General features: G+C 60.0%; 1 protein-coding gene across 6 annotated transcripts; it reads left to right on the top strand.

Annotated features, from left to right (window-relative positions):
- Positions 1–1746: 1746 nt before the first annotated feature.
- Positions 1747–22662, top strand: MLXIPL (MLX interacting protein like). Of its 6 annotated transcripts, none has more exons than XM_062630449.1 (17): positions 1747–1964; positions 2053–2382; positions 10086–10192; positions 10306–10388; positions 10582–10671; positions 11411–11455; positions 11747–11945; positions 12644–12721; positions 16791–17624; positions 18179–18252; positions 18679–18853; positions 19479–19591; positions 19768–19887; positions 20192–20319; positions 20674–20797; positions 21708–21837; positions 22237–22662. In XM_062630449.1, the coding sequence occupies exons 2-17, from the start codon at positions 2108–2110 to the stop codon at positions 22353–22355; spliced, it is 2694 nt and encodes an 897-aa protein (XP_062486433.1). In that variant the 5' UTR covers positions 1747–1964; positions 2053–2107; the 3' UTR covers positions 22356–22662. The 6 variants fall into 6 exon arrangements, with proteins under 6 accessions (XP_062486433.1, XP_062486439.1, XP_062486438.1 ...); XM_062630455.1 differs by lacking the exon at positions 1747–1964 and having other exon boundaries at positions 1971–2104; positions 2272–2382; XM_062630454.1 differs by lacking the exon at positions 1747–1964 and having other exon boundaries at positions 1971–2122; positions 2272–2382.
- Positions 22663–22757: the final 95 nt, after the last annotated feature.

Below are 22757 nucleotides of genomic sequence, written 5' to 3'. Positions count from 1 at the left end.
TCTCCCTGCTGATGGTGTTGGGGTCATTTTGGAGTGTTGCTGTGGGGGCTCTGACCTCCAACCTCCTGTGTGGCAGTGCACATTTTGGGACACTTCTGGGACATCCACCTTGTGTTGCACTCAGGTCTACAACTCTCTTGATGTGCTCTCACTGTGTTGCATCCATATAGCTGTACCAGGCATTGCATGCATTAGGATCCAAACAGCCAGTTACAAAAGCCCTGAGCACTGCAGCCTGCCCATTCCTCTGTGGGATCCCTGCTCTGGTCCATTGTTTGATGGGGAATGTCCTTCTGAGGAACCATAACCCCCTTCCCCAGGATGAGTGCCTTTCACTCAAGAGATTTCCCTCCTCTGCAGCACAAGGGCTGCTGGACCAGGGACGAGGGAGTTATGGTGTCCCTAAAAGCCTCACTGATGTATTTCTCTGCTTCCCTTAGACATATGCTGTCCCAGAGGACCAAAGTCTGCCTTCAGTGGTAAACAGATGGTAAATGATCCTGGGACAAAACCTGGAAAATCCCTTTTGCACAGCATGGCTCTGCAGCAGGAGAGCTCCCAGAAACCCAGCGCATCCCCGGTATCTTTGTTTCTCTTCTGGCTTGCCTAGTTCTTAGTTTCCCAGGATGCCCACCTGCCGATCATCACTTTACAATGTCTGCACACAGTAGTCTTAAAATGACTTCTCTCTTCATTACCTTGACAGGCAGCTCAGGATGGGCAGACATGGTGGCGCTGAATCACAGAGCAGGGAAAGAGCAGCACAGATCTGCCTGAAAAGCAAAGAATCAGTTTCTAAGTGGGGTTTACACCCATCAGTGTGAAAATACCCAGACCAGCTCTTTGCACATGTGCTTCTGGCAGCTCTGAAAAAGACCCCGGATGGGAGCTCACTCCTCTGGAGCAGCAAAAGGCCCCACCAGTGTGCTACGGAGGTGCTCTACTACACCTGCAAGCTGGATTAAAGCTCAGATGCTGTGCTAGTTTTATGCCACTGTTTATGCTGTGTTTTCATCAGAGGTACCTAAAAGCTGTCCTGGGTGCTCTCCAGACGTGTGTGCTTGTGCCAGGTTTTGGAGCTAGGGAAGAAGTAGCCAGAAACTAGAAAGAAAAAGAAGTGATTTAAGCCTGAAATTACATCCACTGTGTCTCTCTGTGGCTCTGGTCAGTGAGGAGATGCTTGTGACATAGGTCTGACTGGCATGGCACAAGCTATGGCAACAGGTCTCAGTATTTATCAAAGAAGAGCACTGGAGGGGGCTGGTGCATCCAGCCCTGCCTCTGTCAGCATCTCTCAGGACACCTCAGAGGTGAAGACAACCCATTTGAAGGGCTGCATGACTACAAGGTGTGTAAATCTCACCACACCTGAGCTCACTGTTGTCATCTCTTGCATTCAGCTTTTGCATCCCCTTTCTTGCCATGTCAGCCCTTGAAGCAGACTTTTGGCCGGGCTGTTTCTCAGCACATGGCTCAGTAACTCCACATTCCTTGTGCTGAGCTGGGTGCCCGTTGCTATAATTTCACCTGTTTGTGTCCCTTAATCTGTATTTGTTCCCTTGGAAGTGCAGGGAGATACATTAGGGCAGAGGCACTGGGTAAATAGAGCCAGCGCGCCGGGAGCAGTGATTAACGCAGGTAAACAGACTGGCTGCAGCGCACCCGCGGCCGCTGGAGAGGAGGGGACCGGCACCCGCGGCCGCCCGCCCCGGCTTTGCAGGGCAAATAAAAGCCGGGGCCATCGGGCACATCGGCAGGAGCAGGAGTGGGGCTGAAGCTCGCGTGGCAGGGGGGCAGTGGCTGGTGCCCGGGCGCTGGGTCCTGGCCACAGTGTGCCATGGGCGGGATCAGCTGCCAGCACTATAAATAGGGCTGGTGACGCCGCTCGGCAAAACGAAAGCTGACCCTTGGAGTGTGGAGGAGGCAGCGTGGTCCGGGGAAGGGAGAGCGGAGCCGAGGCGGAGGTGTGGTGTGCTGTGGTGTGGTGTGGTGTGGCTGTCCTGAGCTGGGGAGCCCAGCGGCACGTGCTCAGTGCCAACACAGCATCCACAGGGCTTTGGCACTTCCAGGACATGGACCTCAGTACTGGGGCAGGCCGGTGAAGGTGATGGCAGGAGCTCAGGTGGGGCTCCCCGTTGGGCCATGCCCCATGTCTGACTCTGACTCAGACTCCGAGGACACGGCTGTGGGTGGCACAGGAGCTGGTGCCAGGGCGCAGAACCCCTCTCAGGTCATCCACAGTGGTCACTTCATGGTGTCGTCCCCGCACAGCGACTCGCTGCCCCGGCGGCGCCATCACCGCACCGAGCCTGAAGCGGCTGATCCCCGGAGCATCGACCCGACCCTCACCCGGCTCTTCGAGTGCATGAGCCTGGAGTACAGGTGAGTCCCAGGGATCCTTCGCTGGCATGTGTCTCACAGACCCCCCTCGCTCTTTGAAGGCGTGAGGCTGGCTGAGCCCTACTGCCCATCCAGAAATTGATTGCAGCCTGGCATCTTCCTCTCCTTCTCCATTGGACTGCGATGTGCGATGTGCAATATGCTGCAAACCCACCATCCTGGGGGGGCTGGGGGACAAAGAGCTGGGGTGGGTTCTTGGCTGTGGAGCCAGATGAGAAGTTCTTTCTCTCTTCACATGTAGCTTAACCCTTCTGCAACTTCCCATGAGATCTGGAGTCACCGCACCCAGCTGGGGCACCCTCATGGCCAGCTCCTGCACTCTCTGTAGAGCAGCAATAATCCTGTGGGCAGCCAACACTCAGTCTTTGGCAATCCAGCCCAGAGCAGGAGTCCTGCCTTCCCGTCCTTGAGTCTGCCCACGTGTCCCGAGGTTATTCTAGGGCATGCAGCAGCACTTGGGGCTGGATGGCTGCACAAGGCTTTGTCCAGGGCCTTTGAAAGCATCCCTCCTTTACTCCTGCAAAATGGGATGGGTGACTGCATCATTCCCCCAACCACACACATCAGCCAAACTCAGGATGGTAGGGACCTGCTCATCCCACAGCCTCTCAGTGACAACAGCAGAGCCTGCGTCATGTCTCTTAGTGCCTTGGTTCACACTCTTGGACCCTCCCCTCTTTTGCCAAGGCCCCAGGGTTTTGAGTTCTCTCAAGCATAGCATCAGAGTCACTTGCTCTACTGGTGTCAGCACAAAACTGCTTACATAACTTTCCCAAAATGTCCAGGTGAAAACCTGGAATGACAATGCCCATGCAAAACCAAAACCTCAGCAAAACAGGCTTCAGGAGTTGTCTATCGCCTTGTTTCACACAGGGTCTCATTCCATTGCTGACCTTTTAGCTATGCCTTGAAGACCTTGAGTGCTGAACATGATGGAATATGTTGTCATGTTCCAGAGCAGGCCTGGTGACCTGGGGCACTGGGACAGCGTTCCAAGGGTACTCGCTGCCACCTAGCTGTGTACACCTGGCCCGTGGCCACATCACAGATTGCAGGGTTTGCTCATGGCCAGCATGGAGCAGCCTCCTCCAAGGTGCTGGTGACGCTGGCACTCTGTGGGACCATGGTGAGCCTCAGCATGGGGGGACAAGACAGGGGCAAGTCACCCCTGAGTGCCACACACAGAGGACATTCAGGCACTGTTGGCCACACTCCTTCCCTCTCCCAGCCCCACACTTGCTGTGTTCTTACCCTTGCAGCTTGGGGCTGGAGGAGCAGACCCTGCTCCATCCCAAGTGCTCAAGCTCTTGACTCCTGAGATGCATCACAGCCTCTGGATGCCCCCGAGCTCTGGTGCTCCCTGGGCAGAGGGGAAAGGAGCAGGGTGTAGCTGCCTTGGCAGTGGAGCAGACCACAGCAGCTGGACACCACCCTTGGCTGGCCATGACGTTGCAGGCAAGGCTCCCATCCCTCCAGCTCTGTTCAGCCTCTCTTCTTCAGGCTGAACACACACATCAGCCACCCTCCTCTTCTGTCATGTACATTAGTCACCAACCACCTTAGCACCCTGCTGCAGGATCACCCCAGTTTGTGAGCGTCCCTCTTTTGTCAGGGGCACCAGTCTGGACACAGTACCCACACTTGTCCTTCGCAGCGCTGCACGCAGAGAACTACCGCTTCTCCTGAGCTGCTGGCTGAGCTGTGACTGCTGCAGCCGCCCATCCCTTGCTGCCCAGGCGCACACAGTTTCAAAGGCAATTCACTGAACTCTCTCTAAACAGTATCATTTTCCATGGCTGTAGCTCAACTTTCATAGAATCATAGAATCACAGAATGGTTTCGGTTGGAAAGGACCTCAGGGTCATCTAGTTCCAACCCTCCAGATTTATGGGGGCAGTTGTAATTCCTCCCCTCTCTAAGTCTCCTCCATGGCACTTCACAGATGTTTTTGGCAGTCGTGTCTCAGGTTGAGCAATCACCCTGAGGATCTGATGTATTATCCCTTCAGGGGCTGGATTGAGCATCATCCCCTTGCTGGGAAAGGAGCCCTCTCTCCACATCATGGCTGGCTTCTGGCAGTAACTTGCTTCTTCAGATCTCTCAAAGAGAAGCAAACCCCCTCCTCCTCCTCCAGGTCTTCCTCCTGGTGCTGGGATGAAGCAGTTCCCAGGCCCTTTTTCCCAGTACCCGTTTTCCAGGACACTTCCAGCAGCTCTCCTGCCAAAGACTTCATGAATGTCTTCCGCTCCTTCTCCTGCAACGTGCTGCATTTCTGAATCCCTTCTGAATCCCTTCCTTAGGCTGTCGTTTCTCCATGGGTTCACCTCCCTGCAGCCCCCTTGCCTTCATTCCCCCAAAAAGCGGAGCATGTGAAGCTGAGCTCCTTCAGGATCTCTTCACACTTTGGCCTTAGCATGGCCTCCCCACCCAAGCAAGCTCTTTCTCCCCGCGACTGCAGTGGGACTCCCAGTGTCCCGCCTGGCAGAGTTCACACACCTTCGTGTGACCCACTGCAGGGAGTCACTGGATGCCTGGCCTGGGGAACTGTCCTCCTGAAGGGAGAAAAACTGGGTGCAAAAACTGGGTGCAAATGGGAGCTGCAAACTGCAGCCACTCGTGGTGTTATATCTTGCACGTGCCTGTCCTGTGCTTCAGAAACCTTCTGTAGCTGCTCTTAGGGTGGGATGCAGACTTAACCTGCTCTGCTCCCCTGCAGATACTGAGAGGAGAGATTTAGCAGGCAAGGGCACCAGGCTGTTAAACCACCTGGAGTATCAACCCTGCTCCTTTTGTGGTTTAAAACGAGGCAGGCCTCAGTTACACTCTTACACTCCCGACGAATCCATCCTCCTGGCAAGCTGATAGCAGGCTCTGAGGCTTTCCTAGCAGTGGAGTGCTTCATATAGCTTTGCCACACTCTCTCATTGATTCTCTAATTCACAGCGCCTTGAACACTCATGCACCAGGGCAGAAAGCACCCAGGCAGAGATCACAGTGACACACACACTGAGCTGCCCTCTCCCGTTTCCTTCTCTCTGGATTATCCTGAATTTCCCTTTGCCCTCCCAGCAAATCACTCACCTCAGTCTCCCACAGCTCACCAGCGCTCGCCCGCAGCCCTGTGCATTAGCTCAGACCGGCTGGAAGCGCCTTGCACTGACGTGGCCACATCCTGGAATTGCTGGGTCCATCCCCACCATCTGAGGAGGCTTTGGACTCACCCGGACCTCAGAGTACCTGGGTGCTGCCTGTGCCCTGGCTGGAGGGCGGCAGGAGCTGAGGGGGAGGCGGAGCTCGGTGCCGATGGAGCGGGACCCTTTGGGGCTCTGCGGTGGGTCAGGCAGTTTCTGCTGTGGATTATCCACACGAAGGGCAATAGTGGGTCAGGGGAAAGGAAAGGTTTGGGCTGAACCCGTCCATGCTGAGCATGTTGTGCTGTCGCTAGTGGCAGGGAGCTCTGTGCCTTTTCTCTGTCATTTTCCAAGGATTTGGGGCTGATCCTGTCCAAGCAGTGTGCAGAGGAGCTGGCTGGTACTCAAGTCTGTTCCCACTCTAATGCACACGGGGGTCATATCTCCAGGGATCGCCAAGATACCCACCTTGGTTTGCAGCTATCCAGCTTCCTGGACAATTATTTGCAAGAGGACTTAGATCACAGAATCCCAGCCTGGTTTAGGTTGAAGGGACCTTAAAACTCATCCACTTCCAACCCCCTGTCACAGGCAGGGACCCCTTCCACTGGAGCACCTTGCTCCAAGCCCCTGTGTCCAACCTGGCCTTGAACACTGCCAGGGATGGGGCAGCCACAGCTTCTCTGGGCACCCTGTGCCAGCGCCTCAGCACCCTCACAGGGCAGAGCTTCTGCCTAAGAGCTCATCTCAGTCTCCCCTCTGGCAGGTTAAAGCCATTCCCCTTGGCCTGTCCCTACAGGCCCTTGTCCCAAGCCCCTCTCCAGCTTTCCTGCAGCCCCTTTAGGCACTGGAGCTGCTCTAAGGTCTCCCCTTGAGGAGCCTTCTCTTGTCCAGGCTGACCCAGCCCAGCTCTCTCAGCCTGGCTCCAGAGCAGAGCTGCTCCAGCCCTCACAGCAGCTCCGTGGCTTCCTCTGGACTCACTTAAGCAGGTTCAACTGAAAGGACTTTCCTTCTCATCTGGGGCACTCCATGCTTGCCCTGCAGGAAGGATGGTGGCTGCTCAAGAGGCAGAGCTGTGAGTGTAGTAGCACTCCAGCCTGTGAGTAAATACACAGAGCGGGTCCCTATCTAATCCGCAGTACACCCTATTAACACCTTTGTTACAGCACTGCCCTCGAGTTAGCTCAGGCAGTGTGATGAGTGGCCAACCTGGAGCAGCAGCCTCTCCATCAGCAGAATGCGGTGAATTAGAAAAGCTCGTTTAGACAGTAGAGATTTGAAGGTGGATTTGAACACAGTCGGTTTTTTACTTGGAGGCACTTTTCAGGAAAATTGTGGTTAGATTTTTAACTTTCCTTTGTCAGACTCTGCATCTTAAAGCATAAAAAATCAAGGAAAAAACATTATTTTAGGAGCAAAAGCTGTGAGAAATGGAACATGAGCAGTCAGGACTTGCAGGGAATGCTGTCCTCTTTCAGCCACCCTGGGGCATGCCGCATCCCAACAGCCCTGCATCTACACCAGATCGTTCCTCCCCTCTCCTCTTGCTGTTGATGCAGAGCAGATTACTCACTTTGCCATGAAGGCAGGGGCTGCAACACCTTAAACTTTTGGACAGGCTGAATGAATCATGGAGCAAACCCAGGACCTACTGGACAAAACAGGGTCAGTGCTGACCCACACCAGGTTTGGTCTCAGGCTGAACCCTGTTCCCACCTCAGCCCATGCCCCCTTAGACGATGGTGGCACCTGCGTCCCCATTCCTCTGCAGCATGGGGCATCCTGGGACATCCCAAACCTTTCTCCTGTCTCAGCCTGGGGTTTGCATTCACCTTCCTGGGAAGGGTGGGGCCATTTCCAAGGCAAACCAGGGAGCAAAGATCAGCCTGATAAGCCCCAAACCTGAAAGGATTCTTAATGGGCAAAAAAGGCTGTTACGGCAAAGCCCAAAGGCAGCTCCCAGGACCCGCAGCAGCTCTGTGGCCACAACCCCACCAGCCCCAAGCGTGGCCGAAGGGCACATCCATGGGCTGTGGTCCTGCCCTCATGCTGCCTCCCTTGCCCTGGCTGTTGGTGGGCGGCACCGGTGAGGGTGGCCGGGTAGCCTTGACCGGCACGATATGGCCACGTGCCAGGGAAACCCGCCCCTTCCATTGGCTCCTCTGCTTGGCACCACCGCGCCGTTTGCCTTGTGCCAAGGGGGAAAGTTCAAACTCCTGGTGATAGCAGAGTGGCCAGAGCACAGCCACGTCCTTAACTCTCTGCAGGCTGGAGCCACAGGGACACTGGTCCTTCCCCAGCCCCTGGGGCCGCAGGGTGGGCTGGGTCTCTGTGGGGACACCATCCCCATCCACCCCATGGGTGGGAGCACCCGCTCCCAGACACATCCCTGCATCAGGCTCTGGAGCCGAAGAGGTCCCCATCCTTGTTCCCTGCAGTGAGATGGGACAGCATCGCTCTCCTCTCCCCTCTACCCTGGCACGCTTCCTCCAGCTGGACCAGGACAGGGCTCTTTCTGCCTGCACTGCTGCCTGTTCAGGCTCTAACCTCGGGGGCAGCAGCCTGTTTGCAATCCAGCTCCTTGCTGGGGAGGGAGGGAGCCCCACTTGCTGGGCCGTGCCAGATTTCAAAAGGGCAGGTTAATGCAGAATGGGCCAGCCTTTGTTCAAGGATGCTCTGAGGTTTCACAAGCTTAAGTGAACAAGCGTGCTGCTGCTTAAAGCATTACCCAGCCATTGCTTTTGTCCCTAGCACCTCCCTGGGAACATGGACTGACAGCATCTTGAGGGACCCAAGAGATGCTGGCAACAAGGGAATACAGCATCCCTAAACCCAGCCCAGCACCTACTCCTCCTCCTCCATGCATGTGCCCCGCATAAGTGGGACCCAAAATAGCACTGAGCTCTTTAAGGGACAAACTCTCAGCATGGACTTCCTGGGGAGGGATGCTGTGCAGCCTCCAGCCTGCCCGAAAGGGCCCCTCCATGCAGCCAACATTGCCCCGAGGCCATGCCCTCATGGGTGGGAGGGCTAGGGCAGCTGCTGAACTCGCAGGCAGAGGGGAAAAAGACCCCAGAGTAAGGCAGAGAGACCCCAGCATCCCCATGGAGCTGCTGGGGCAGCAGGACCCCGAGGACCTCCCTGGTCGGAGCACAGCAGGTCATCTCCCCTCAGCTGGAAGGAAACAAGACAATCAGTGAAATGAGGCTGCCTGCACAGCAGGCCCCATTAGGGACATCACCGCACCACAGAGAGCTACAGAACAAACACAGCTGCTGCTGGGAGCTGGGAAACGGGAAGGAGGGAGGGCTGGGGGCTGCGATGGGGGCACAGGTTTGTAGGGCATGGGTGTGGAGAAGAGCTCAGGGCAGTGCTGGGCTGAGGGCAGGGCTGGTCCCGCTCTGTGCCAGCCTTGGGGCACAAGTGAGTGTCCCTTAATGTCTATAACGTACTCCAGTTTGCTCTCTTGCCTTCCCAGACCCATGCAGATGCCTGCCCTTCTACCTGCCCCTGCCCCAGCTGAAGGGAGATTTTCCAAGCCTTGCCTGGCATTAAAAGGAGTGTCAGAAATAGAACCACAGAATCCCAGCCTGGTTTGGGTTGGAAGGGACCTTAAAGCTCATCCAGTCCCAACCCCCTGCCACGGGCAGGGACCCCTTCCACTAGAGCACCTTGCTCCAAGCCCCCGTGTCCAACCTGGCCTTGAACACTGCCAGGGATGGGGCAGCCACAGCTTCTCTGGGCACCCTGCGCCAGCGCCTCAGCACCCTCACAGGGAAGAGCTTCTGCCTAAGAGCTCATCTCAGTCTCCCCTCTGGCAGGTTAAAGCCATTCCCCTTGGCCTGTCCCTACAGGCCCTTGTCCAAAGGCTCTCTCCAGGTTTCCTGCAGCCCCTTCAGGCACTGGAGCTGCTCTGAGGTCTCCCCTTCAGGAGCCTTCTCTTCTCCAGGCTGCCCCAGCCCAGCTCTCTCAGCCTGGCTCCAGAGCAGAGCTGCTCCAGCCCTTGCAGCATCTCCATGGCCTCCTCTGGCCTCATTCCAACAGCTCCACGCCCCTCTTGTGCTGCTGCCCCAGAGCTGGATCAGGGCTGCAGAGGGTTCTCCCCAAGCAGAGGGGGAGATGCTGCAGTGAGGCAAGAGCCCCAGCACCACATCTCCCCAGGCGTCTTTCCTGGGCAGGAAACTTTCTTTGCATCCCCTGGGGCCAGGATGGAGACGTGCTGGTGGGAGGCAGTGGGGTCCCTCCCTGGTGCCGAGTTTGAGCCTCAATCTGCTTTAGTCCTAGGTGCTCGCGAAGCCTCATGTGGGTCTGTGAAGCTCCTTGTTTAGGTCTGTGCTGCTCCCAAGGTGAACATGAGCTCAGGGTGCTCTCATGGGAGTTCCCATAGGTGCCTGGCTAACAGCCTGCAGCACGGCCACATGGCAGCTCCTGCCCCAGATGTGCCACCAGGCTGGTGGGCTGGTCCCCTCTCGAGGCACCTCCCTCTTGTGAGACCCTGAACTGGGCAGGCTCGGGGATGGAGCCCCTCAGCCTCTCCTTCGCTTGGTGTTTTAGTGGGAAGCTGGTGTCTCCAAAGTGGAAGAATTTCAAGGGGCTGCGGCTGCTTTGCCGGGACAAAATCCGCCTCAACAATGCTATCTGGAGAGCGTGGTACATCCAGTGTGAGTACAGAGCCAGATCCCCTGTGCCTGCTGAGTGCAGGCAATGCCAGGCGGGATGGGGCTGCCCAGGGACGGACCCACGGGTAAAGCCAGCTGTGTGCTCCCCTGTGCAGATGTGGAGCGGAGGAAGAATCCTGTGTGTGGCTTCATCACCCCGCTTGAGGGCTCGGAAGCTGATGAGCACCGAAAACCAGAGGTAGGGCACGGTCCCTTGCAGGAGCAGGTCTGCGCAGCGCAGGGGGAGCTGGGGACGCACAGGGGCAGAGCTCGCTGTGTGTCACAGAGCTGCTGGAAAGGTGTTTCTGATGTGGCACAAGGAAACCAGCCCTGGCTGTGGGGGGCTGGGGGCTGTGGGGATCAGCCCTCACCCCCCTGTCCTGCCCCACCAGGCTGTTGTGCTGGAGGGCAACTACTGGAAACGCCGCATCGAGGTGGTGATGAGGGAGTACCACAAGTGGAGGATCTACTACAAGAAGCGGGTGAGTGGCTCTGCCCATGATGCTGCCTGTCCCGTGGTGGTGCCAGTGGTGGGGCAGGACATCAGCGTACCCAGCATGGACCCATGGCTGACCGGGAGCGGGATGTGGATGGCTCTTGCCAGCATGGGAGGGGATGCTGGCTGCTCACATGGTGCTGGTGGGGTGGAGTTCAATGGGAACCCCATCCCATGCTGTCTGCAGTGCTGGGTGTGCTCTGCCTGACTGTCCCCTGCCTTTTGCACCCTCTGGGGCTGGGTTTGGCAGCACACCCACAGCACACATATTGGGGTGGGTCGAGCAGAGCCAGCACTGGGGCTGGGCTGGGATTCACAGGCATGCTGCTGGCAGCCACATCTCACCCTGCCAGCACGTGCTGCCAGGCAGGCTGGGTGGCTCCGTGCTGCTCTGGTTGCCTGCTCTGCTCAGGCTCGCACCACAACCTTGGCCTCCTGCCATGTGGGGTGGAGCGTGGTCCAGCCTCACCCCCAGCTACTTGCTCGGGACCCATAAAGGCCGGGGTGACACAGGCAGGCAGGGTGCTGGCAGTCACACACAGCACCGGTCCCACCACTGCCACAGCTGCTCAGCCCAAACCCTGTGGGGTAAAGGCAGATGTGAGCTCATGGCAGCCACCCTGAGCCCTCCAGGGACCTCCATCCTAAGTATTGCTCCCCTCTGCCCTGCCCCACACTGTGCCTGCCTCAGCCGGGGGGTGACATGGGCTATCTTCGCCTTCCAGCTCCGAAAGACCACTAGGGAGGAGGAGGTCTCCAGTCCAAAGCAGGTGAGTCTGCTGGGGAAGGGTGGGGAGGGGGCATTAGGGGGGCACAACGCAAACCCCTGCACTGGGCAGCTTGGGAGGAGGGCAGGCAAAAGCACCAGGGCATGCCAAGCCTTATGGGATGGGATGCCAAGCCCTTAGGATGCCGCACTCACACTTGTGGAAGTACCAATGTGCCAGGTGTGAAGCTTTGGAGTGATAAATGCTGTAGGGAGCATGGGAGCTGCCAGGGAGCGCAGGTGGGGAGCCAGGCATGGGCCCTTCCCACTCGGCTCCTTTGCTCATCTCATGCAGGATGAAGATCTCTGGAGGCCAATGGAGAAATGGTGCAACCAGCTCTTCTGCAACGTGGTGCCCATGCTGCTTGGGGATGAGGAAGAGGAGCCAGGGGGTAGGCAGCACTTTGACTTGGACACCTTCCTCTTGGACATCTCTGACACCCTCTTCACCATGACACAGACGCCCAGTGCCCATCAGGCACTCCCCGAGGATGGTAGGTGTTCCAGACCATGCTCTAGCAGGATGCGGAGGAGGAGGTCCAGGTGGGCAGCACACACAGTAGCCCCTTGCTGCTTCTTGGCCTTGACCCTGGGAGCTGCTGCCTGCGTCTTTTGAGCAGAGAGGATCCCCTGGCGTCCTTCCTGCTGGGGCAGGAGGGGGGGATGCTACAGAGTGAGAGCTCTATTTGGGAAGGGTGGGAGCATCCCCTCCTTGGGTGGCTCCCTACAGACTGCCTCAGGTGGGGTGTGCTGAGCTGCCCAGGCAGCACTAGACCCATGAGGGACCTTGCACCAGACTCCAGGGCAGTGCTGCCAGCCCTGGGTGAGGAGCAGACAGGGCCTGCCTTCCATGGCCACCCTCTGCTGACCCTGCCTGGCCAGGTCCCTCGTGCTCCTGCAGCACCAGGTGGGTCCTGTGCCAAGGATCAACTTTTCCCTGGAGTTCTTGAGCACTGGATGAGGTCCCAGGGGCACTGGTGGGCAGGATGGTGGGGATGGGATGGTCCTGGGTCTCCACAGAGGGGGCACCACCTCCCTGCCAGCACAAGGAGCAGCAACACAGGGTGACTCTGGGGTGCCAGAAAGGGTTGCAGCCAGGCAGGTATGAGGGCAGGGGTGGGAGGAACCCTGAAGGGGGTATAGAGGGTGCTGTGTGCCTGGGCCCCAGCGTTGCAGCTCTGCCCTTTTCCAGCCTATGTTGGGAATGCTGACATGATACAGCCGGACTTGGCGCCCCTGCAGCCCAGCCTGGATGATATGGAGATCTCAGGTAAGAGCCAGCCGCATCCCACACAACCCAGCATGGTCTGCGCCCCACTGCAGCCCAAAACTGACCAGGCAGCAGCAGGAGCTGCAGGGGTGGCCTGAAAGCACCAGACATGCCCTGGCATGGAAAAGGCAGCGTGCACGGGCAGGGTGCTGCGGCAGGCTGTGGGGCAGGGGCTCCGCTGCCTGCCTGCACCCGGGGCAGAACCTCAGCGGCTCCGGATTTCTACAAAGAGAAATCTGGCGGTTCCCAGGGTGCTGAACCACCTCCCCTCGGCGGCAGCCAAAGGACAAGTGTCCTCCGCAGGAGAGGGGAAACCTCTGGAGAGCAGGTTCTGTGCTGCTGTGTCCCCCTGCCCAGCCATCGCCAGGCTGAGCAGCCACGGGGGCTGCCTTAGAAGTGGGTCCCCGTGCTGGGCGGTGCTCTGCCCCTGCCAGGGACGGTGGCAAACCTAGCACTGATGGCCACCTGCGGCAAGGGGGCTGCTGAGGGGACACCAGGAAGTGGGCAATGGCAGCCTCCTCCCATGGAGCCATGCAGGCTCTGAGCTGTGCCGTGGGATCAGCTGGGACATGTCCTGGTCCCCAGTGTCCCCATATGCCAGGGCAAGGCACTGCTGGTACACGCTGCACTGGGGACCAGCTCTGCCCTCAAACATGCCAGAGCCAGTGTGCGTTGGTTATTGCAGCCTTCCCGGTAGCTGGTGGCCTTGGGCAGCACCAGCATCTCTGGACCCCTCTGTGCATCCGTCGGCACCCTGTGAGCTCCACAGCCATCTCCACTTCCTTTGGCAGGAGGAAACAGGGGTGCTTGCACCACACGGCCATGGCGTGATGCAAGATAAGATGCTGCCAGGGACTAGGCTGGGACACTCTGATGTGCTGGGACAGGCGGGGGGATGCCCCAGGGAGGGATGTGATGGGAAGGCTCTTGGAGCATCTTTTGGCTCCCTTCCAGAGGTCTCATCAGGGTGAGACCCTTTCTGGGAAGAGGGTCTGTTTGTTCCCACTGCTGGCCCTTTGCCTCCTGTCCCCAGGTGCCCCAAGTAGGTGCCAGTCACTGGTAGGTGGAACAGCTCCAAATGGGTCACAGTGACACATGACGAGTGTCCCTTGCCCTGAGAGACCCTGCACAGTGCTGGCAGTCTGCACTAACCCCTCTCAAGCAGCACCTCACCACAAGTGTCACAGGAGCAGGCCCAGAACTTGCCGTTTGTGCCATTTGTGCCACCACACGGCACAGCCTCATGCTCAGCAGGAGATGGCAAGGGGCACAGGGGTACCCATCTGAACCAATACATTTCTATTAGCAGCCAAGTTGTCTTTTGTTTCCTGGGGAAAAGGCCAGCATTTTGCTCCAGGTTGTTGCATGGGAATGGAACAGGTCTTACTGCAAACCACTTCATTGCAGGAGAGCATCTTTTCCAAGGAATGTTTAAGGCCAGGTTGGACGGGGCTGGGATCAATCTGCTCTATTGGAAGATGTTCCTGCCCATGGCAAGGGTTGGAACTGGAGGAGCTTTAAGGTCCCTTTAACCCAAACCATTACAGGACAATGTAATTCATGTTTTGCCCAAACCCTGGAGATCCACATGGAGGGACTGCTGGGGCTGGGGAGGGACTCAAGTCCAGCTGGGGTCAGAGACAGCATCCCAGGTATGGCCTGTGTGCCCCAGGGCTTTTGTGCTCCCGTGAGTGGGAGTCCTGTCCCAGACATGGCATTTCCTGGGATGCTGTGCAGAGCAGCCCTGCTGGCAGGCCTGTGGCAGCGATGAGGGAGGTGGGTGTACGCTGGGCAGAGGGCGTGTGTGGGGCAGGGATGTAGGAGCAGAGGCGTTCGCAGTCCATGTGATGGGCAGGGCCAGGTCATGAATGCACAGGGCTGTGGGATGACTGGGGAGAGCAGATGGGGGCTGAATGCTGGGAGCAGGCTGGCAGAGCCAACCTAATTGTGTCCCTAAGGCCACTTTTCCAGCAGGGTGTGGAGCAGGGAGCCTTGCACAGAGCACCATGGCGCCCACGTGCAGGGTGGGCACTGGGTCAGCACAGGGCTCACAGGGTCACAGGGCTGCCACTGTGCCTGGTGGTGGTGGCAGAGCTCAGCGCCTGTCAGTCAGCACAGGCAAACCAATCCCCAAAGGAGGAAGCTCCTTGTGTTCACAGTGGGTGCCGGAGCACGGTGTGGGGCGGATGGAGAAGTCCTGATGGCAGATGCAAGGGAGCAGCCGGGCCCCGGGCCCTGCTGGCACTGCGCTCCAGGTAGGACCCATACAGGGCACTGGGGTACAGGGGGCAGCGCTGGCATCCCATGGGGTGGCATCACCCCACCATGCTGCAGGGCTCACTCGGGGCCTGAGGCCAGTGCTGGAGTGTGCTTGGTTTAGGAATGGGTTCTGTAACCCCAATGCCAGCCCTGGGTTTGAACGGGATGCCAAAGGTGTGGTGTCCCATCCGCATGGGCTCTTCTCCTGTGAGCAGTGATGTGCCCTGGCCACACCGTACTGCTGGGGAGAAGTCAGGGTGATGCAATGGTGGAGAGGAGTGTGGGCAAGATCTGTGGGGTGGGGAAGAGGTAAGAAGAAGGGGGGACAGGGCTCCTGGGGGCTGCCAGCCACCTTCCATCCCTGCAGCAGAGCAAGAGGCACAAGAGGAATTGAATCTGCAGAGCTGGGCACCAGAAATGCCTATAAATACCCGCAGAGCTTCAGTGTGCCGTGTGGGCATGACGAAGAGCTGGGGGCAGCGTGGAGTTGGGTGCTGCACCCTCGGGAGATTGAGACCCTGCCTGGCAGCACCATAGCCCACAATGAGTGGAACGGCAGGGATGGCTCTGCCATGCTCCCTGGCATTCACCGTGTCCTTGGTAGGGGGAAGGGGCAGGCTGAGGGCTGAGTGGGGCAGCTCAGGGATGGCACTGCACTGTCTCGCACTGGGGTTACCCTTGGCTGCCAGCACACGGCACCGCTGGAGTCATCGCCATGCTCAGCTCCGTGGCATCGCACTCTGCTGCCATGTTTGCTTCTCTGATGGAGATTCAGAAGGGTCTCAGACCTTTGCAGGTCCCAGCCAAGGCACCCTGGGTGCCGGAGGCTGCGCCACACTGGAGGCAGAGCAGAGTCCTGCGGCATGGCTATGCCTGAGGGCACCAGAGACAGCATGCGGACTGAGCCCGGCTCTGCAGGAAGTGAGATGGAGCCTGGGGCAGTGATGGTCATGTCAGCCAAGGGGTTGGGAGCATGGCTGGGTGCTCCCCAGCGGGGATGCCAGGGTTGCTGCTCAGGCACAGAGTCAGTGCCAGTCTGCAAACGCAGCCAGCACTCCTGCTGCATCCTACCGGGAAGCATCCAGCAGCCCCAGCCCCAGCTCAGAGTCATCCTCTCCAGGGAACACCGTCCTGGTGGCACTGCCCGAGCCAGCACCGGCACAGGCAGCCACAGCGCCAGCACCAAGCCGAAGCGGGCATGGGGCTGCCATGCCTGGGGAGCTCGTTTCCCCAAGGAGGTGGCCCAAAGCTCAGGCCAGCCCTTTGCACCACAGCGTCTGGGCCTGCGGAAGGAGCAGGGTTGTGGGAAGGGGAGAGGAAGGGAGAGGGAGTCGCGGCAGGGTCACGGGGCTCAGCTTCGGGAAGGCCATGGGATGTGGTTAGCCGCAGGCTGCACGCACGGCACTGCTGGGTGGGGGGTAAGCGCTCGCTGTGACTCCAGGGGAGCATCCCCCATGGCTGGGGGATGCTGTGAGCTGCGCCTCTGAGCCTGCCAGCTGTGGCTGCCCCACAGCCTGGGGGTCACCGGGCCTGCCCCACGCTGGAGCTGGTTCAGGAGGGGATGTACAGCCACCCAGCCCTGGGAGCAGCCCTGCAGCATGAGGTGCCTGGCTGGGTGTCAGGATGGGGTCCCCTCCCTTGGGTGGCACCCTTGGGCGGGTGTTCCTATCCCCTTGATGTGGCAAGGCTGGCCACGGGTGCAAACCTCTGGCAGTGCTGGTAATGGGGTACAACTTTACCCAGTGTGCCCTGGGGCTTGACATCCCCTCTCTGGGATGGTTTGCTGATGCCCCTCACTCTGTCTCCACAGATATCTTCACCAGCCACCGGCCACTGCCACCACAGATGCAACCAGGCTATCAGGAGCCACCCTGCTTCATGCCCATGGCTGAGCCCCTGTTCGGTGATGGGGGGTGCCTGATGGGTGCTCGGGGGCTGCCCGCAAGTCCCGAGGCCCCGCTCTCACCCGCCGCCCTCCTCCAGGTGAGCAGGACCACAGCCCACGGCCCGCGGCCACAGTGCCCCGGCACCCCTCTGACCATCCTGTGTCTCCTGCAGCCCGGCGGTGCCTCCCAGCTTGGCCTCCACGGCGCCTTCCTGGGCCCCGAGCTCCCCCCAGCCCTGCTGCCCCCCAACACCCCCACCACAGTGCCCAGCGACCTCAGCCCCCAGCTCCGACACAAGCCCCTGCTGCAGTACGGGCCCCCCAGCCTGGAGCCACCAGGACCCCACTACCCCCCTCCCAGCCTGTCCCCCGGGGCATCAGTGCTGAGCCCGGACCCCCTGTGCTCCCCCATCTCAGCACCTCGCTGCAAGTTCCCCTACCCCAGCTCCCCCAGCCCCTCGCTCCTCGTCCATCCCACATCCCCCCTCCCAGCACCCTGCTTCGCCCCCCATTCCCCGGAGCTGGGCTACGCTGTAGGCATGGTGCCCCCGGGGTACCCCGGCCCGGCTGCCCCCGAGCTCCTGCCTCCCCCGCTGCTGGGCGACCCCAGGTTTGCCCCCCTCAAGGGGCTGCCCCAGGGCAGGAGCGCGCGGCTGAAGGCAAAGCCCAATGGCACCAAGGGGAAGAGGCTGCCGGGACCCCCCCCACCGACACCCCTGGCCATGCCCAACCCCCGCCTGAGCCAGCTCCTCACTGCAGGTAAGGGGGCCCGGGGCCAGCCACTGGTGGGGGGAGATGCTGGGGTGGGGGATCGGAGGTGGGACCCTGCTGCCTCCCTGGGGTTGGGTGCTGGGGATGCTGGGCAGGGCGTGTGGCTCTCCCCACAGTGAGGCAGCCCCAAAGCCGGGGGGAAGCCATGCCCAGGGAGGTCTCCCCGCAGGGCTCAGCCACGGGCACCACTGCCAAGTGCCTGTGTCCCCAGCCTGCTCTCCTGTTGGCACAGAGGGGCTGAGGGGTCCTGCCCGACCTGCTGCCCATACATGAGATGGGACAGGTCCCACGGAGGCTGTCATGAATGTCTGGGGTGGGCTGCGGGTCCCTGCCTGCACCAAGGCTCCTGAAGATATCCCTGCTGTAGGGAGCAAAGGCAGCTCTCTCTCTAGGGGCTGCTTTACCCTTCTCTGATGCAGACAGGCAGGGAAGGGCTGCAGCAATGCCTGTGCTGGGAGCTGGTTGTCCTGGGGGGCAGAATAGGTCCCCAGGGCTCCAGCACCCTCACACAGCAGTTCCCTTCTGCTCCCTGCCCTCTGCAGCCAAGCAGGAGCCAGTTCTGGATGCCCCAAGCCCGATAGGTGAAGGACTTGTGCCCACATCCCCTGTTTCCCCGGTAAGCACCTGCCTAGCCCCCGGGTTGGGAAGTGCCTCCCCAGATCAGACACTGCCTTCTCCTGGTTGCTGGGCAGGGGTTGAGCTAGGGCAAGGGGGGAGATGGGGCTCTGTGGGGTCACCCTTTGCAATATGGAGCTGTACAGGCACAGGGAGAAGGAGGTGGCATGTGGGGCAGGAATCACCTGTAAAGAAACAGGGTGGAGGTGGGAAGCATCCCTTTGCAGGGCCCCTCTCCTGGGGCGATGGGGCTGGGGCTGCCCTGCAGATGGTTGGAAGGAGTTGCATGTCCCCTTTCCCTGTCCCCCCGCAGATGTTCTGGTGTCAGTGCCTGGGCACTGACCAGCCCAAAGGGAAGGTCTGGTCCCCGGCGCACGTGGGGTGCTGGGTCCCCAACCTCCTCCTTCCCTCTGCCTTCTCCCTGCAGCAGAGCACTGTCCCCGACGTCCCCGCCGCCTTCCTCTCCAGAATGGCCCAGCTGAGCCCAGGGCTGGCTCCTGGCTCCAGCCCTTCCCAGGTGGTGCCGGTGCCGCTGGCAGGCACCCAGCCGGGCCCGCTGCTGGTGCCCAAGGCAGAGCGGCTGTCCCCCACGTCGGCTTGCGGTGAGTCTGGGGCGCGCGAGGGAGCTCCCCAGGACACTGCATCCCCTGCACCAAACCTCATGGGGATGTTTCAGATTTACTTCAATCCCAGATATTTACATTGACCCGGCTGAGCATGGAGGAGTTCTTTGTGTGTGGGAGGGAGGGCATAGTCCCTTCACCTGCCTTCTTCTACAGGGACAAAAGCAGAAACAGGAAAAGACAGAAAGGACCAAAATGTCGGGCTGTGGTTTTGAAAACCCGGAGCTTGGGTTTTGAGCAGGAAGTGCCCTGCTTTCACCCACAGAAACCAGAGCGGTGTCTGGAAACCAGGCTCTGGTCTCACCAGATCACAGCGTTGCTACCTTCAGTCCGCTCTCCCGGCAAATTCCACCACAAGAAACACTGGGAACTTCAAATGTCACATTCCAGATGTTCCCATTTCTGAGCAGTTGTGAAAAATGAGTGGGATTTGGGATAAGAGAAACTGATAAGATTTGGTTGGATGCTGGGGCAGATGCCCTGGGGTTGGGGTAGTGCTGCAGGCTGCTCTTCTCTGCCCATCCCAGTGTGGGACCCTGATGTCAGCCCATCATGAGGGGCTGCTGCTGCCTCTCTCCCCAGAGCATCACTTTCCCTTTTCCAGGCATTGACTGGCCCAAGCCTGGCCAGGCTTCCCCGAGACCCAGTGCAGGTCTGGGCACTGGCATCCCCCTGCACCGTCCCGTGTCATGTCGAGGCAGGCCTGAGCCCAGCAAGGTACACCAGGAGCTATGGGAGGAACCAACTCCATATGCACCCCCCTTCCCTGCTGCCTTCCAAGCTTCCCCCATACCCTCACTACAAACTTTGGGCAAGCCCAGCCCCACTGGGGCCGGTGGCTCGGGGCTGCCCCTGCTGCCAGGAGGTGCCTGATGGCACTTCTCCACTGGCAGGTGGAGAGCCGTCGCATCACACACATCTCCGCTGAGCAGAAGAGGCGCTTCAACATCAAGCTGGGCTTCAACACCCTGCACAGCCTGGTGAGCACGCTGAACGCCCAGCCCAGCATCAAGGTGAGTGCTCAGGGCTGCATGGACCGGCCAGCCCTGAGCATGGAGGGACAAGGTGTGTCCCCTGGAGATGCTGCATCTCCAGCCTGCCCCACTGCAGGGAGCTCCTGTCCTATGCCCCAGCCCTTGGGGCAGGAGGCTGCAAGCCCCTAGCAGGCACATGGAGACCCATATGGTGCAGCTATGCCAGGGTGGTCTGGGCACTAGAGCAGGGCACCTCTTGCGCTGCCAGCCCTGCTGCACCGGGCGCCCCACAGCCCGCCAGTCCCAGCAGCTGCCTGCGTTGTCTCACGCTGTGGCCCCTCAGGTCAGCAAGGCCACCACCTTGCAGAAGACAGCTGAGTACATCTGCAAGCTGCAGCAGGAGCGGGCAGCCCTGCAGGACGAGGCACAGCGGCTGCGGGAGCAGATCGAGGAGCTCAATGGCTCCATCAAGTAAGTGGGGCATGGCTGGGGCAGGCAGGAGGGAGCCACTGCCTGCATCGGGGTACCCAGGCAGGGCAAGCGCTGGGGAGGCAGCAGGACACAGCAGGTCTCCCGAGCACCTCCCAGCACCTGTACTTGACTCTGCCCCACCTCAAACCCTGTTTGGAGGAGGGATGATGCTCAAGAGGCAGTGCCATGTGGGACCAGAACATGGGGCAATGCCCCACAGCTGCCCTGGGAGGGGGACACTGCCTGCTCACCCCTGCTGAGAGCTCAGGTCCTGCCGGAGCCTCTCCCCACAGGGCAGCCCTGTGGCTCCCAGTCTCCTAAACATGGACCCACAGCAGTGCTGGTGCCCCACAGCCTCTGCCAGGAGCAGCTGCCAGCCACAGGGGTGCCCATCACACGCCAGCGCTTCGACCAGATGCGCAGCATGTTTGACGAGTACGTCCGCTCCTCCACGCTGCAGAACTGGAAGTTCTGGATCGTATCCTTTGGGGCCAGTGCCTGCAGCTTGCTCAGAACCCTTCACCAGACACCAGGTCCTCTGCTCCACCCGCTTCTCCTGGGTCTGTGGGATCTCTCCAGCTCAAGAGGCTCTGGAGGCCATGGGGAGATGTTTCCCAGCCAAGGGCACATGGTGGGACATGCTGAGATGCTGAGATGAGGAGGCAGCTTCTGTTACAAGGGAGCAAACCCTGTAGGTGTAAATGGTCAGTCCTTGGGGAGGAGTCACTGGCAGAGCTGAGCTTGTGCAGGTAAGAGCTCCTGGCAATGTGGGAACTGGCTCTGGGACACAGCAGCCATCAACTAGAGATTAGGAAAGGTCCAGACACAAAGTTGGTGACATGATGGCTTGGTCTTGGTGGCCACGTGGCACACATTGGAGACCCAGGTGTGTCCATGCCTGGGACACAAGTCTGGGCTCCATGTGGTTGGAAGAATGGAGGAGACGAAGGGCCAGGGAAGAATGGAGGAGACCAAGGGCCAGGGAATGGGAGGTCAAAGCAGTGCACAAAATCACCAGCCCCCAGTGGTGGTCCCAGCAGAGGAGCACACCGAACACACTGGTGTCATGCCCTGCTCCTGGTCACTCCAGAGGACACTGCACTAGTAGTCTCCTTGAAGAGTTGTCTTGTGTCTAATCAACCATTTCTGGCAGCTTCAGCTGTGATGGGGGTGACACAGCTCTCCCACTGCCTCCTGGGTGACACTCAGATCCCCATCGCCCCAGCAGTATGGGCTGGTGCCCAGCATGGTGCTGTGCTGAGAAAGGGACACAGCAGGTCTGGGCAGGGAGGTTTGTCCTGCTGCCTGTGGGAGAGTGCTGCCTGAACCTTACAGGTGGAATCCATGCTCTTGGCAAGACTGGCCCTTAACTCCTCTGCTCCCATCAGTTCAGTATCATCATCCGGCCCCTCTTTGAGTCTTTCAATGGCATGGTCTCCACGGCCAGCATGGAGAGCCTCACGCAGACGTCTCTGGCCTGGCTGGATCAGCACTGCTCCCTCCCAGCGCTTCGGCCAAGTAGGTGTCCCTGTGCCTGTCTGCAGCACCCTGAAGGAGCCGGGCTGGCCCACGGCATGGACTGATGAGAAAGCAGAGAGGGGGAAAAGGACGGGGGTGTCCGGGGGGGGAGCGGGGCTGGCGCTGCACCATGCTGATGCTGCACGGGAGGGAAGCACCCGCTGGATGCTCCGGGGCTGTGTGCTCGGTGCTTTTCCATGTTCCTTTCACACCCGTGCTCCAGCCTGCGGAGAGCCTGTGTCCCGGCTGGGCAGGGCTCGGAACAGGGGTTTCCCTTCAACTTTCCTGCTGTGGGCTGTGTCAGGGACGTGTCAGGAGGAGCCATCTCCCCCAGGATGGGTTCACTCTTTCAGCCCTCAGGGCATGGGGGCAGTTCTCATGTCCCACGTCTCCCCGCAGCCGTCCTGAGCTCCCTCCGGCAGCTGAGCGTTTCCACCTCCATCCTGAGTGACCCAGCCTGCATCCCCGAGCAGGCGACGCGGGCAGTGGCGGGGATGGGCCGCGGTGGCTCCTCGTAGCTGCTCCCGGCCCGGCTTTCCCAGACCTTCGGTGCTGAAGGACGAGCACCCAGCAACGCCTGCAAGGAGCCGCCGGCAGCGCCACCACGGCCGGGCCGCTAGGGAAGGGGCACGGCTGGCAGCAGCCGGGTCCCCTCCCGTGGGAGTCCCTGCCTGCGCGGGGCAGAGGCTGCACTCGGGGCCGGCCAGACGCCAGAGCGGCGCAGCGGGGTCCTGCGTGCCCGGGGCCGGGAGCCCGGGGCAGTGGGAGCTGCGGGGCGGCGGTGCCCGGCTGCTCTGACTGATAAAGAGCTCGCTCTGCCCACAAGCCCACAAGCGTGGTTCTTCCTGAGCCGGGTCTGATCTGCTGCGGGGCAGGGGCTGGGCAGGGTGAGGGCAGCGGCTGAGCACGGGCAGGGGCAC

Source organism: Pezoporus occidentalis, unplaced genomic scaffold (assembly GCF_034315485.1).
Source record: "Pezoporus occidentalis ecotype Australia unplaced genomic scaffold, CSIRO_AGI_Poc_V1 ctg351, whole genome shotgun sequence".
NCBI classification, from domain to species: domain Eukaryota; kingdom Metazoa; phylum Chordata; class Aves; order Psittaciformes; family Psittacidae; genus Pezoporus; species Pezoporus occidentalis.
The sequence above is the reverse complement of the archived record's forward strand: the minus strand, read 5'-3'. Positions and strand labels throughout refer to the sequence as shown.

What these genes read in the sequence shown, in the direction of transcription:
- MLXIPL (XM_062630449.1), top strand. Translation starts at nt 2,108, where the DNA reads ATGGCAGGAGCTCAGGTGGGGCTCCCCGTTGGGCCATGCCCCATGTCT. An exon ending in GAGCCAGCTCCTCACTGCAG is followed by an intron (nt 17,625 to 18,178) that starts GTAAGGGGGCCC and finishes TGCCCTCTGCAG; the next exon opens with CCAAGCAGGAGCCAGTTCTG. An exon ending in ACGCCCAGCCCAGCATCAAG is followed by an intron (nt 19,888 to 20,191) that starts GTGAGTGCTCAG and finishes GTGGCCCCTCAG; the next exon opens with GTCAGCAAGGCCACCACCTT.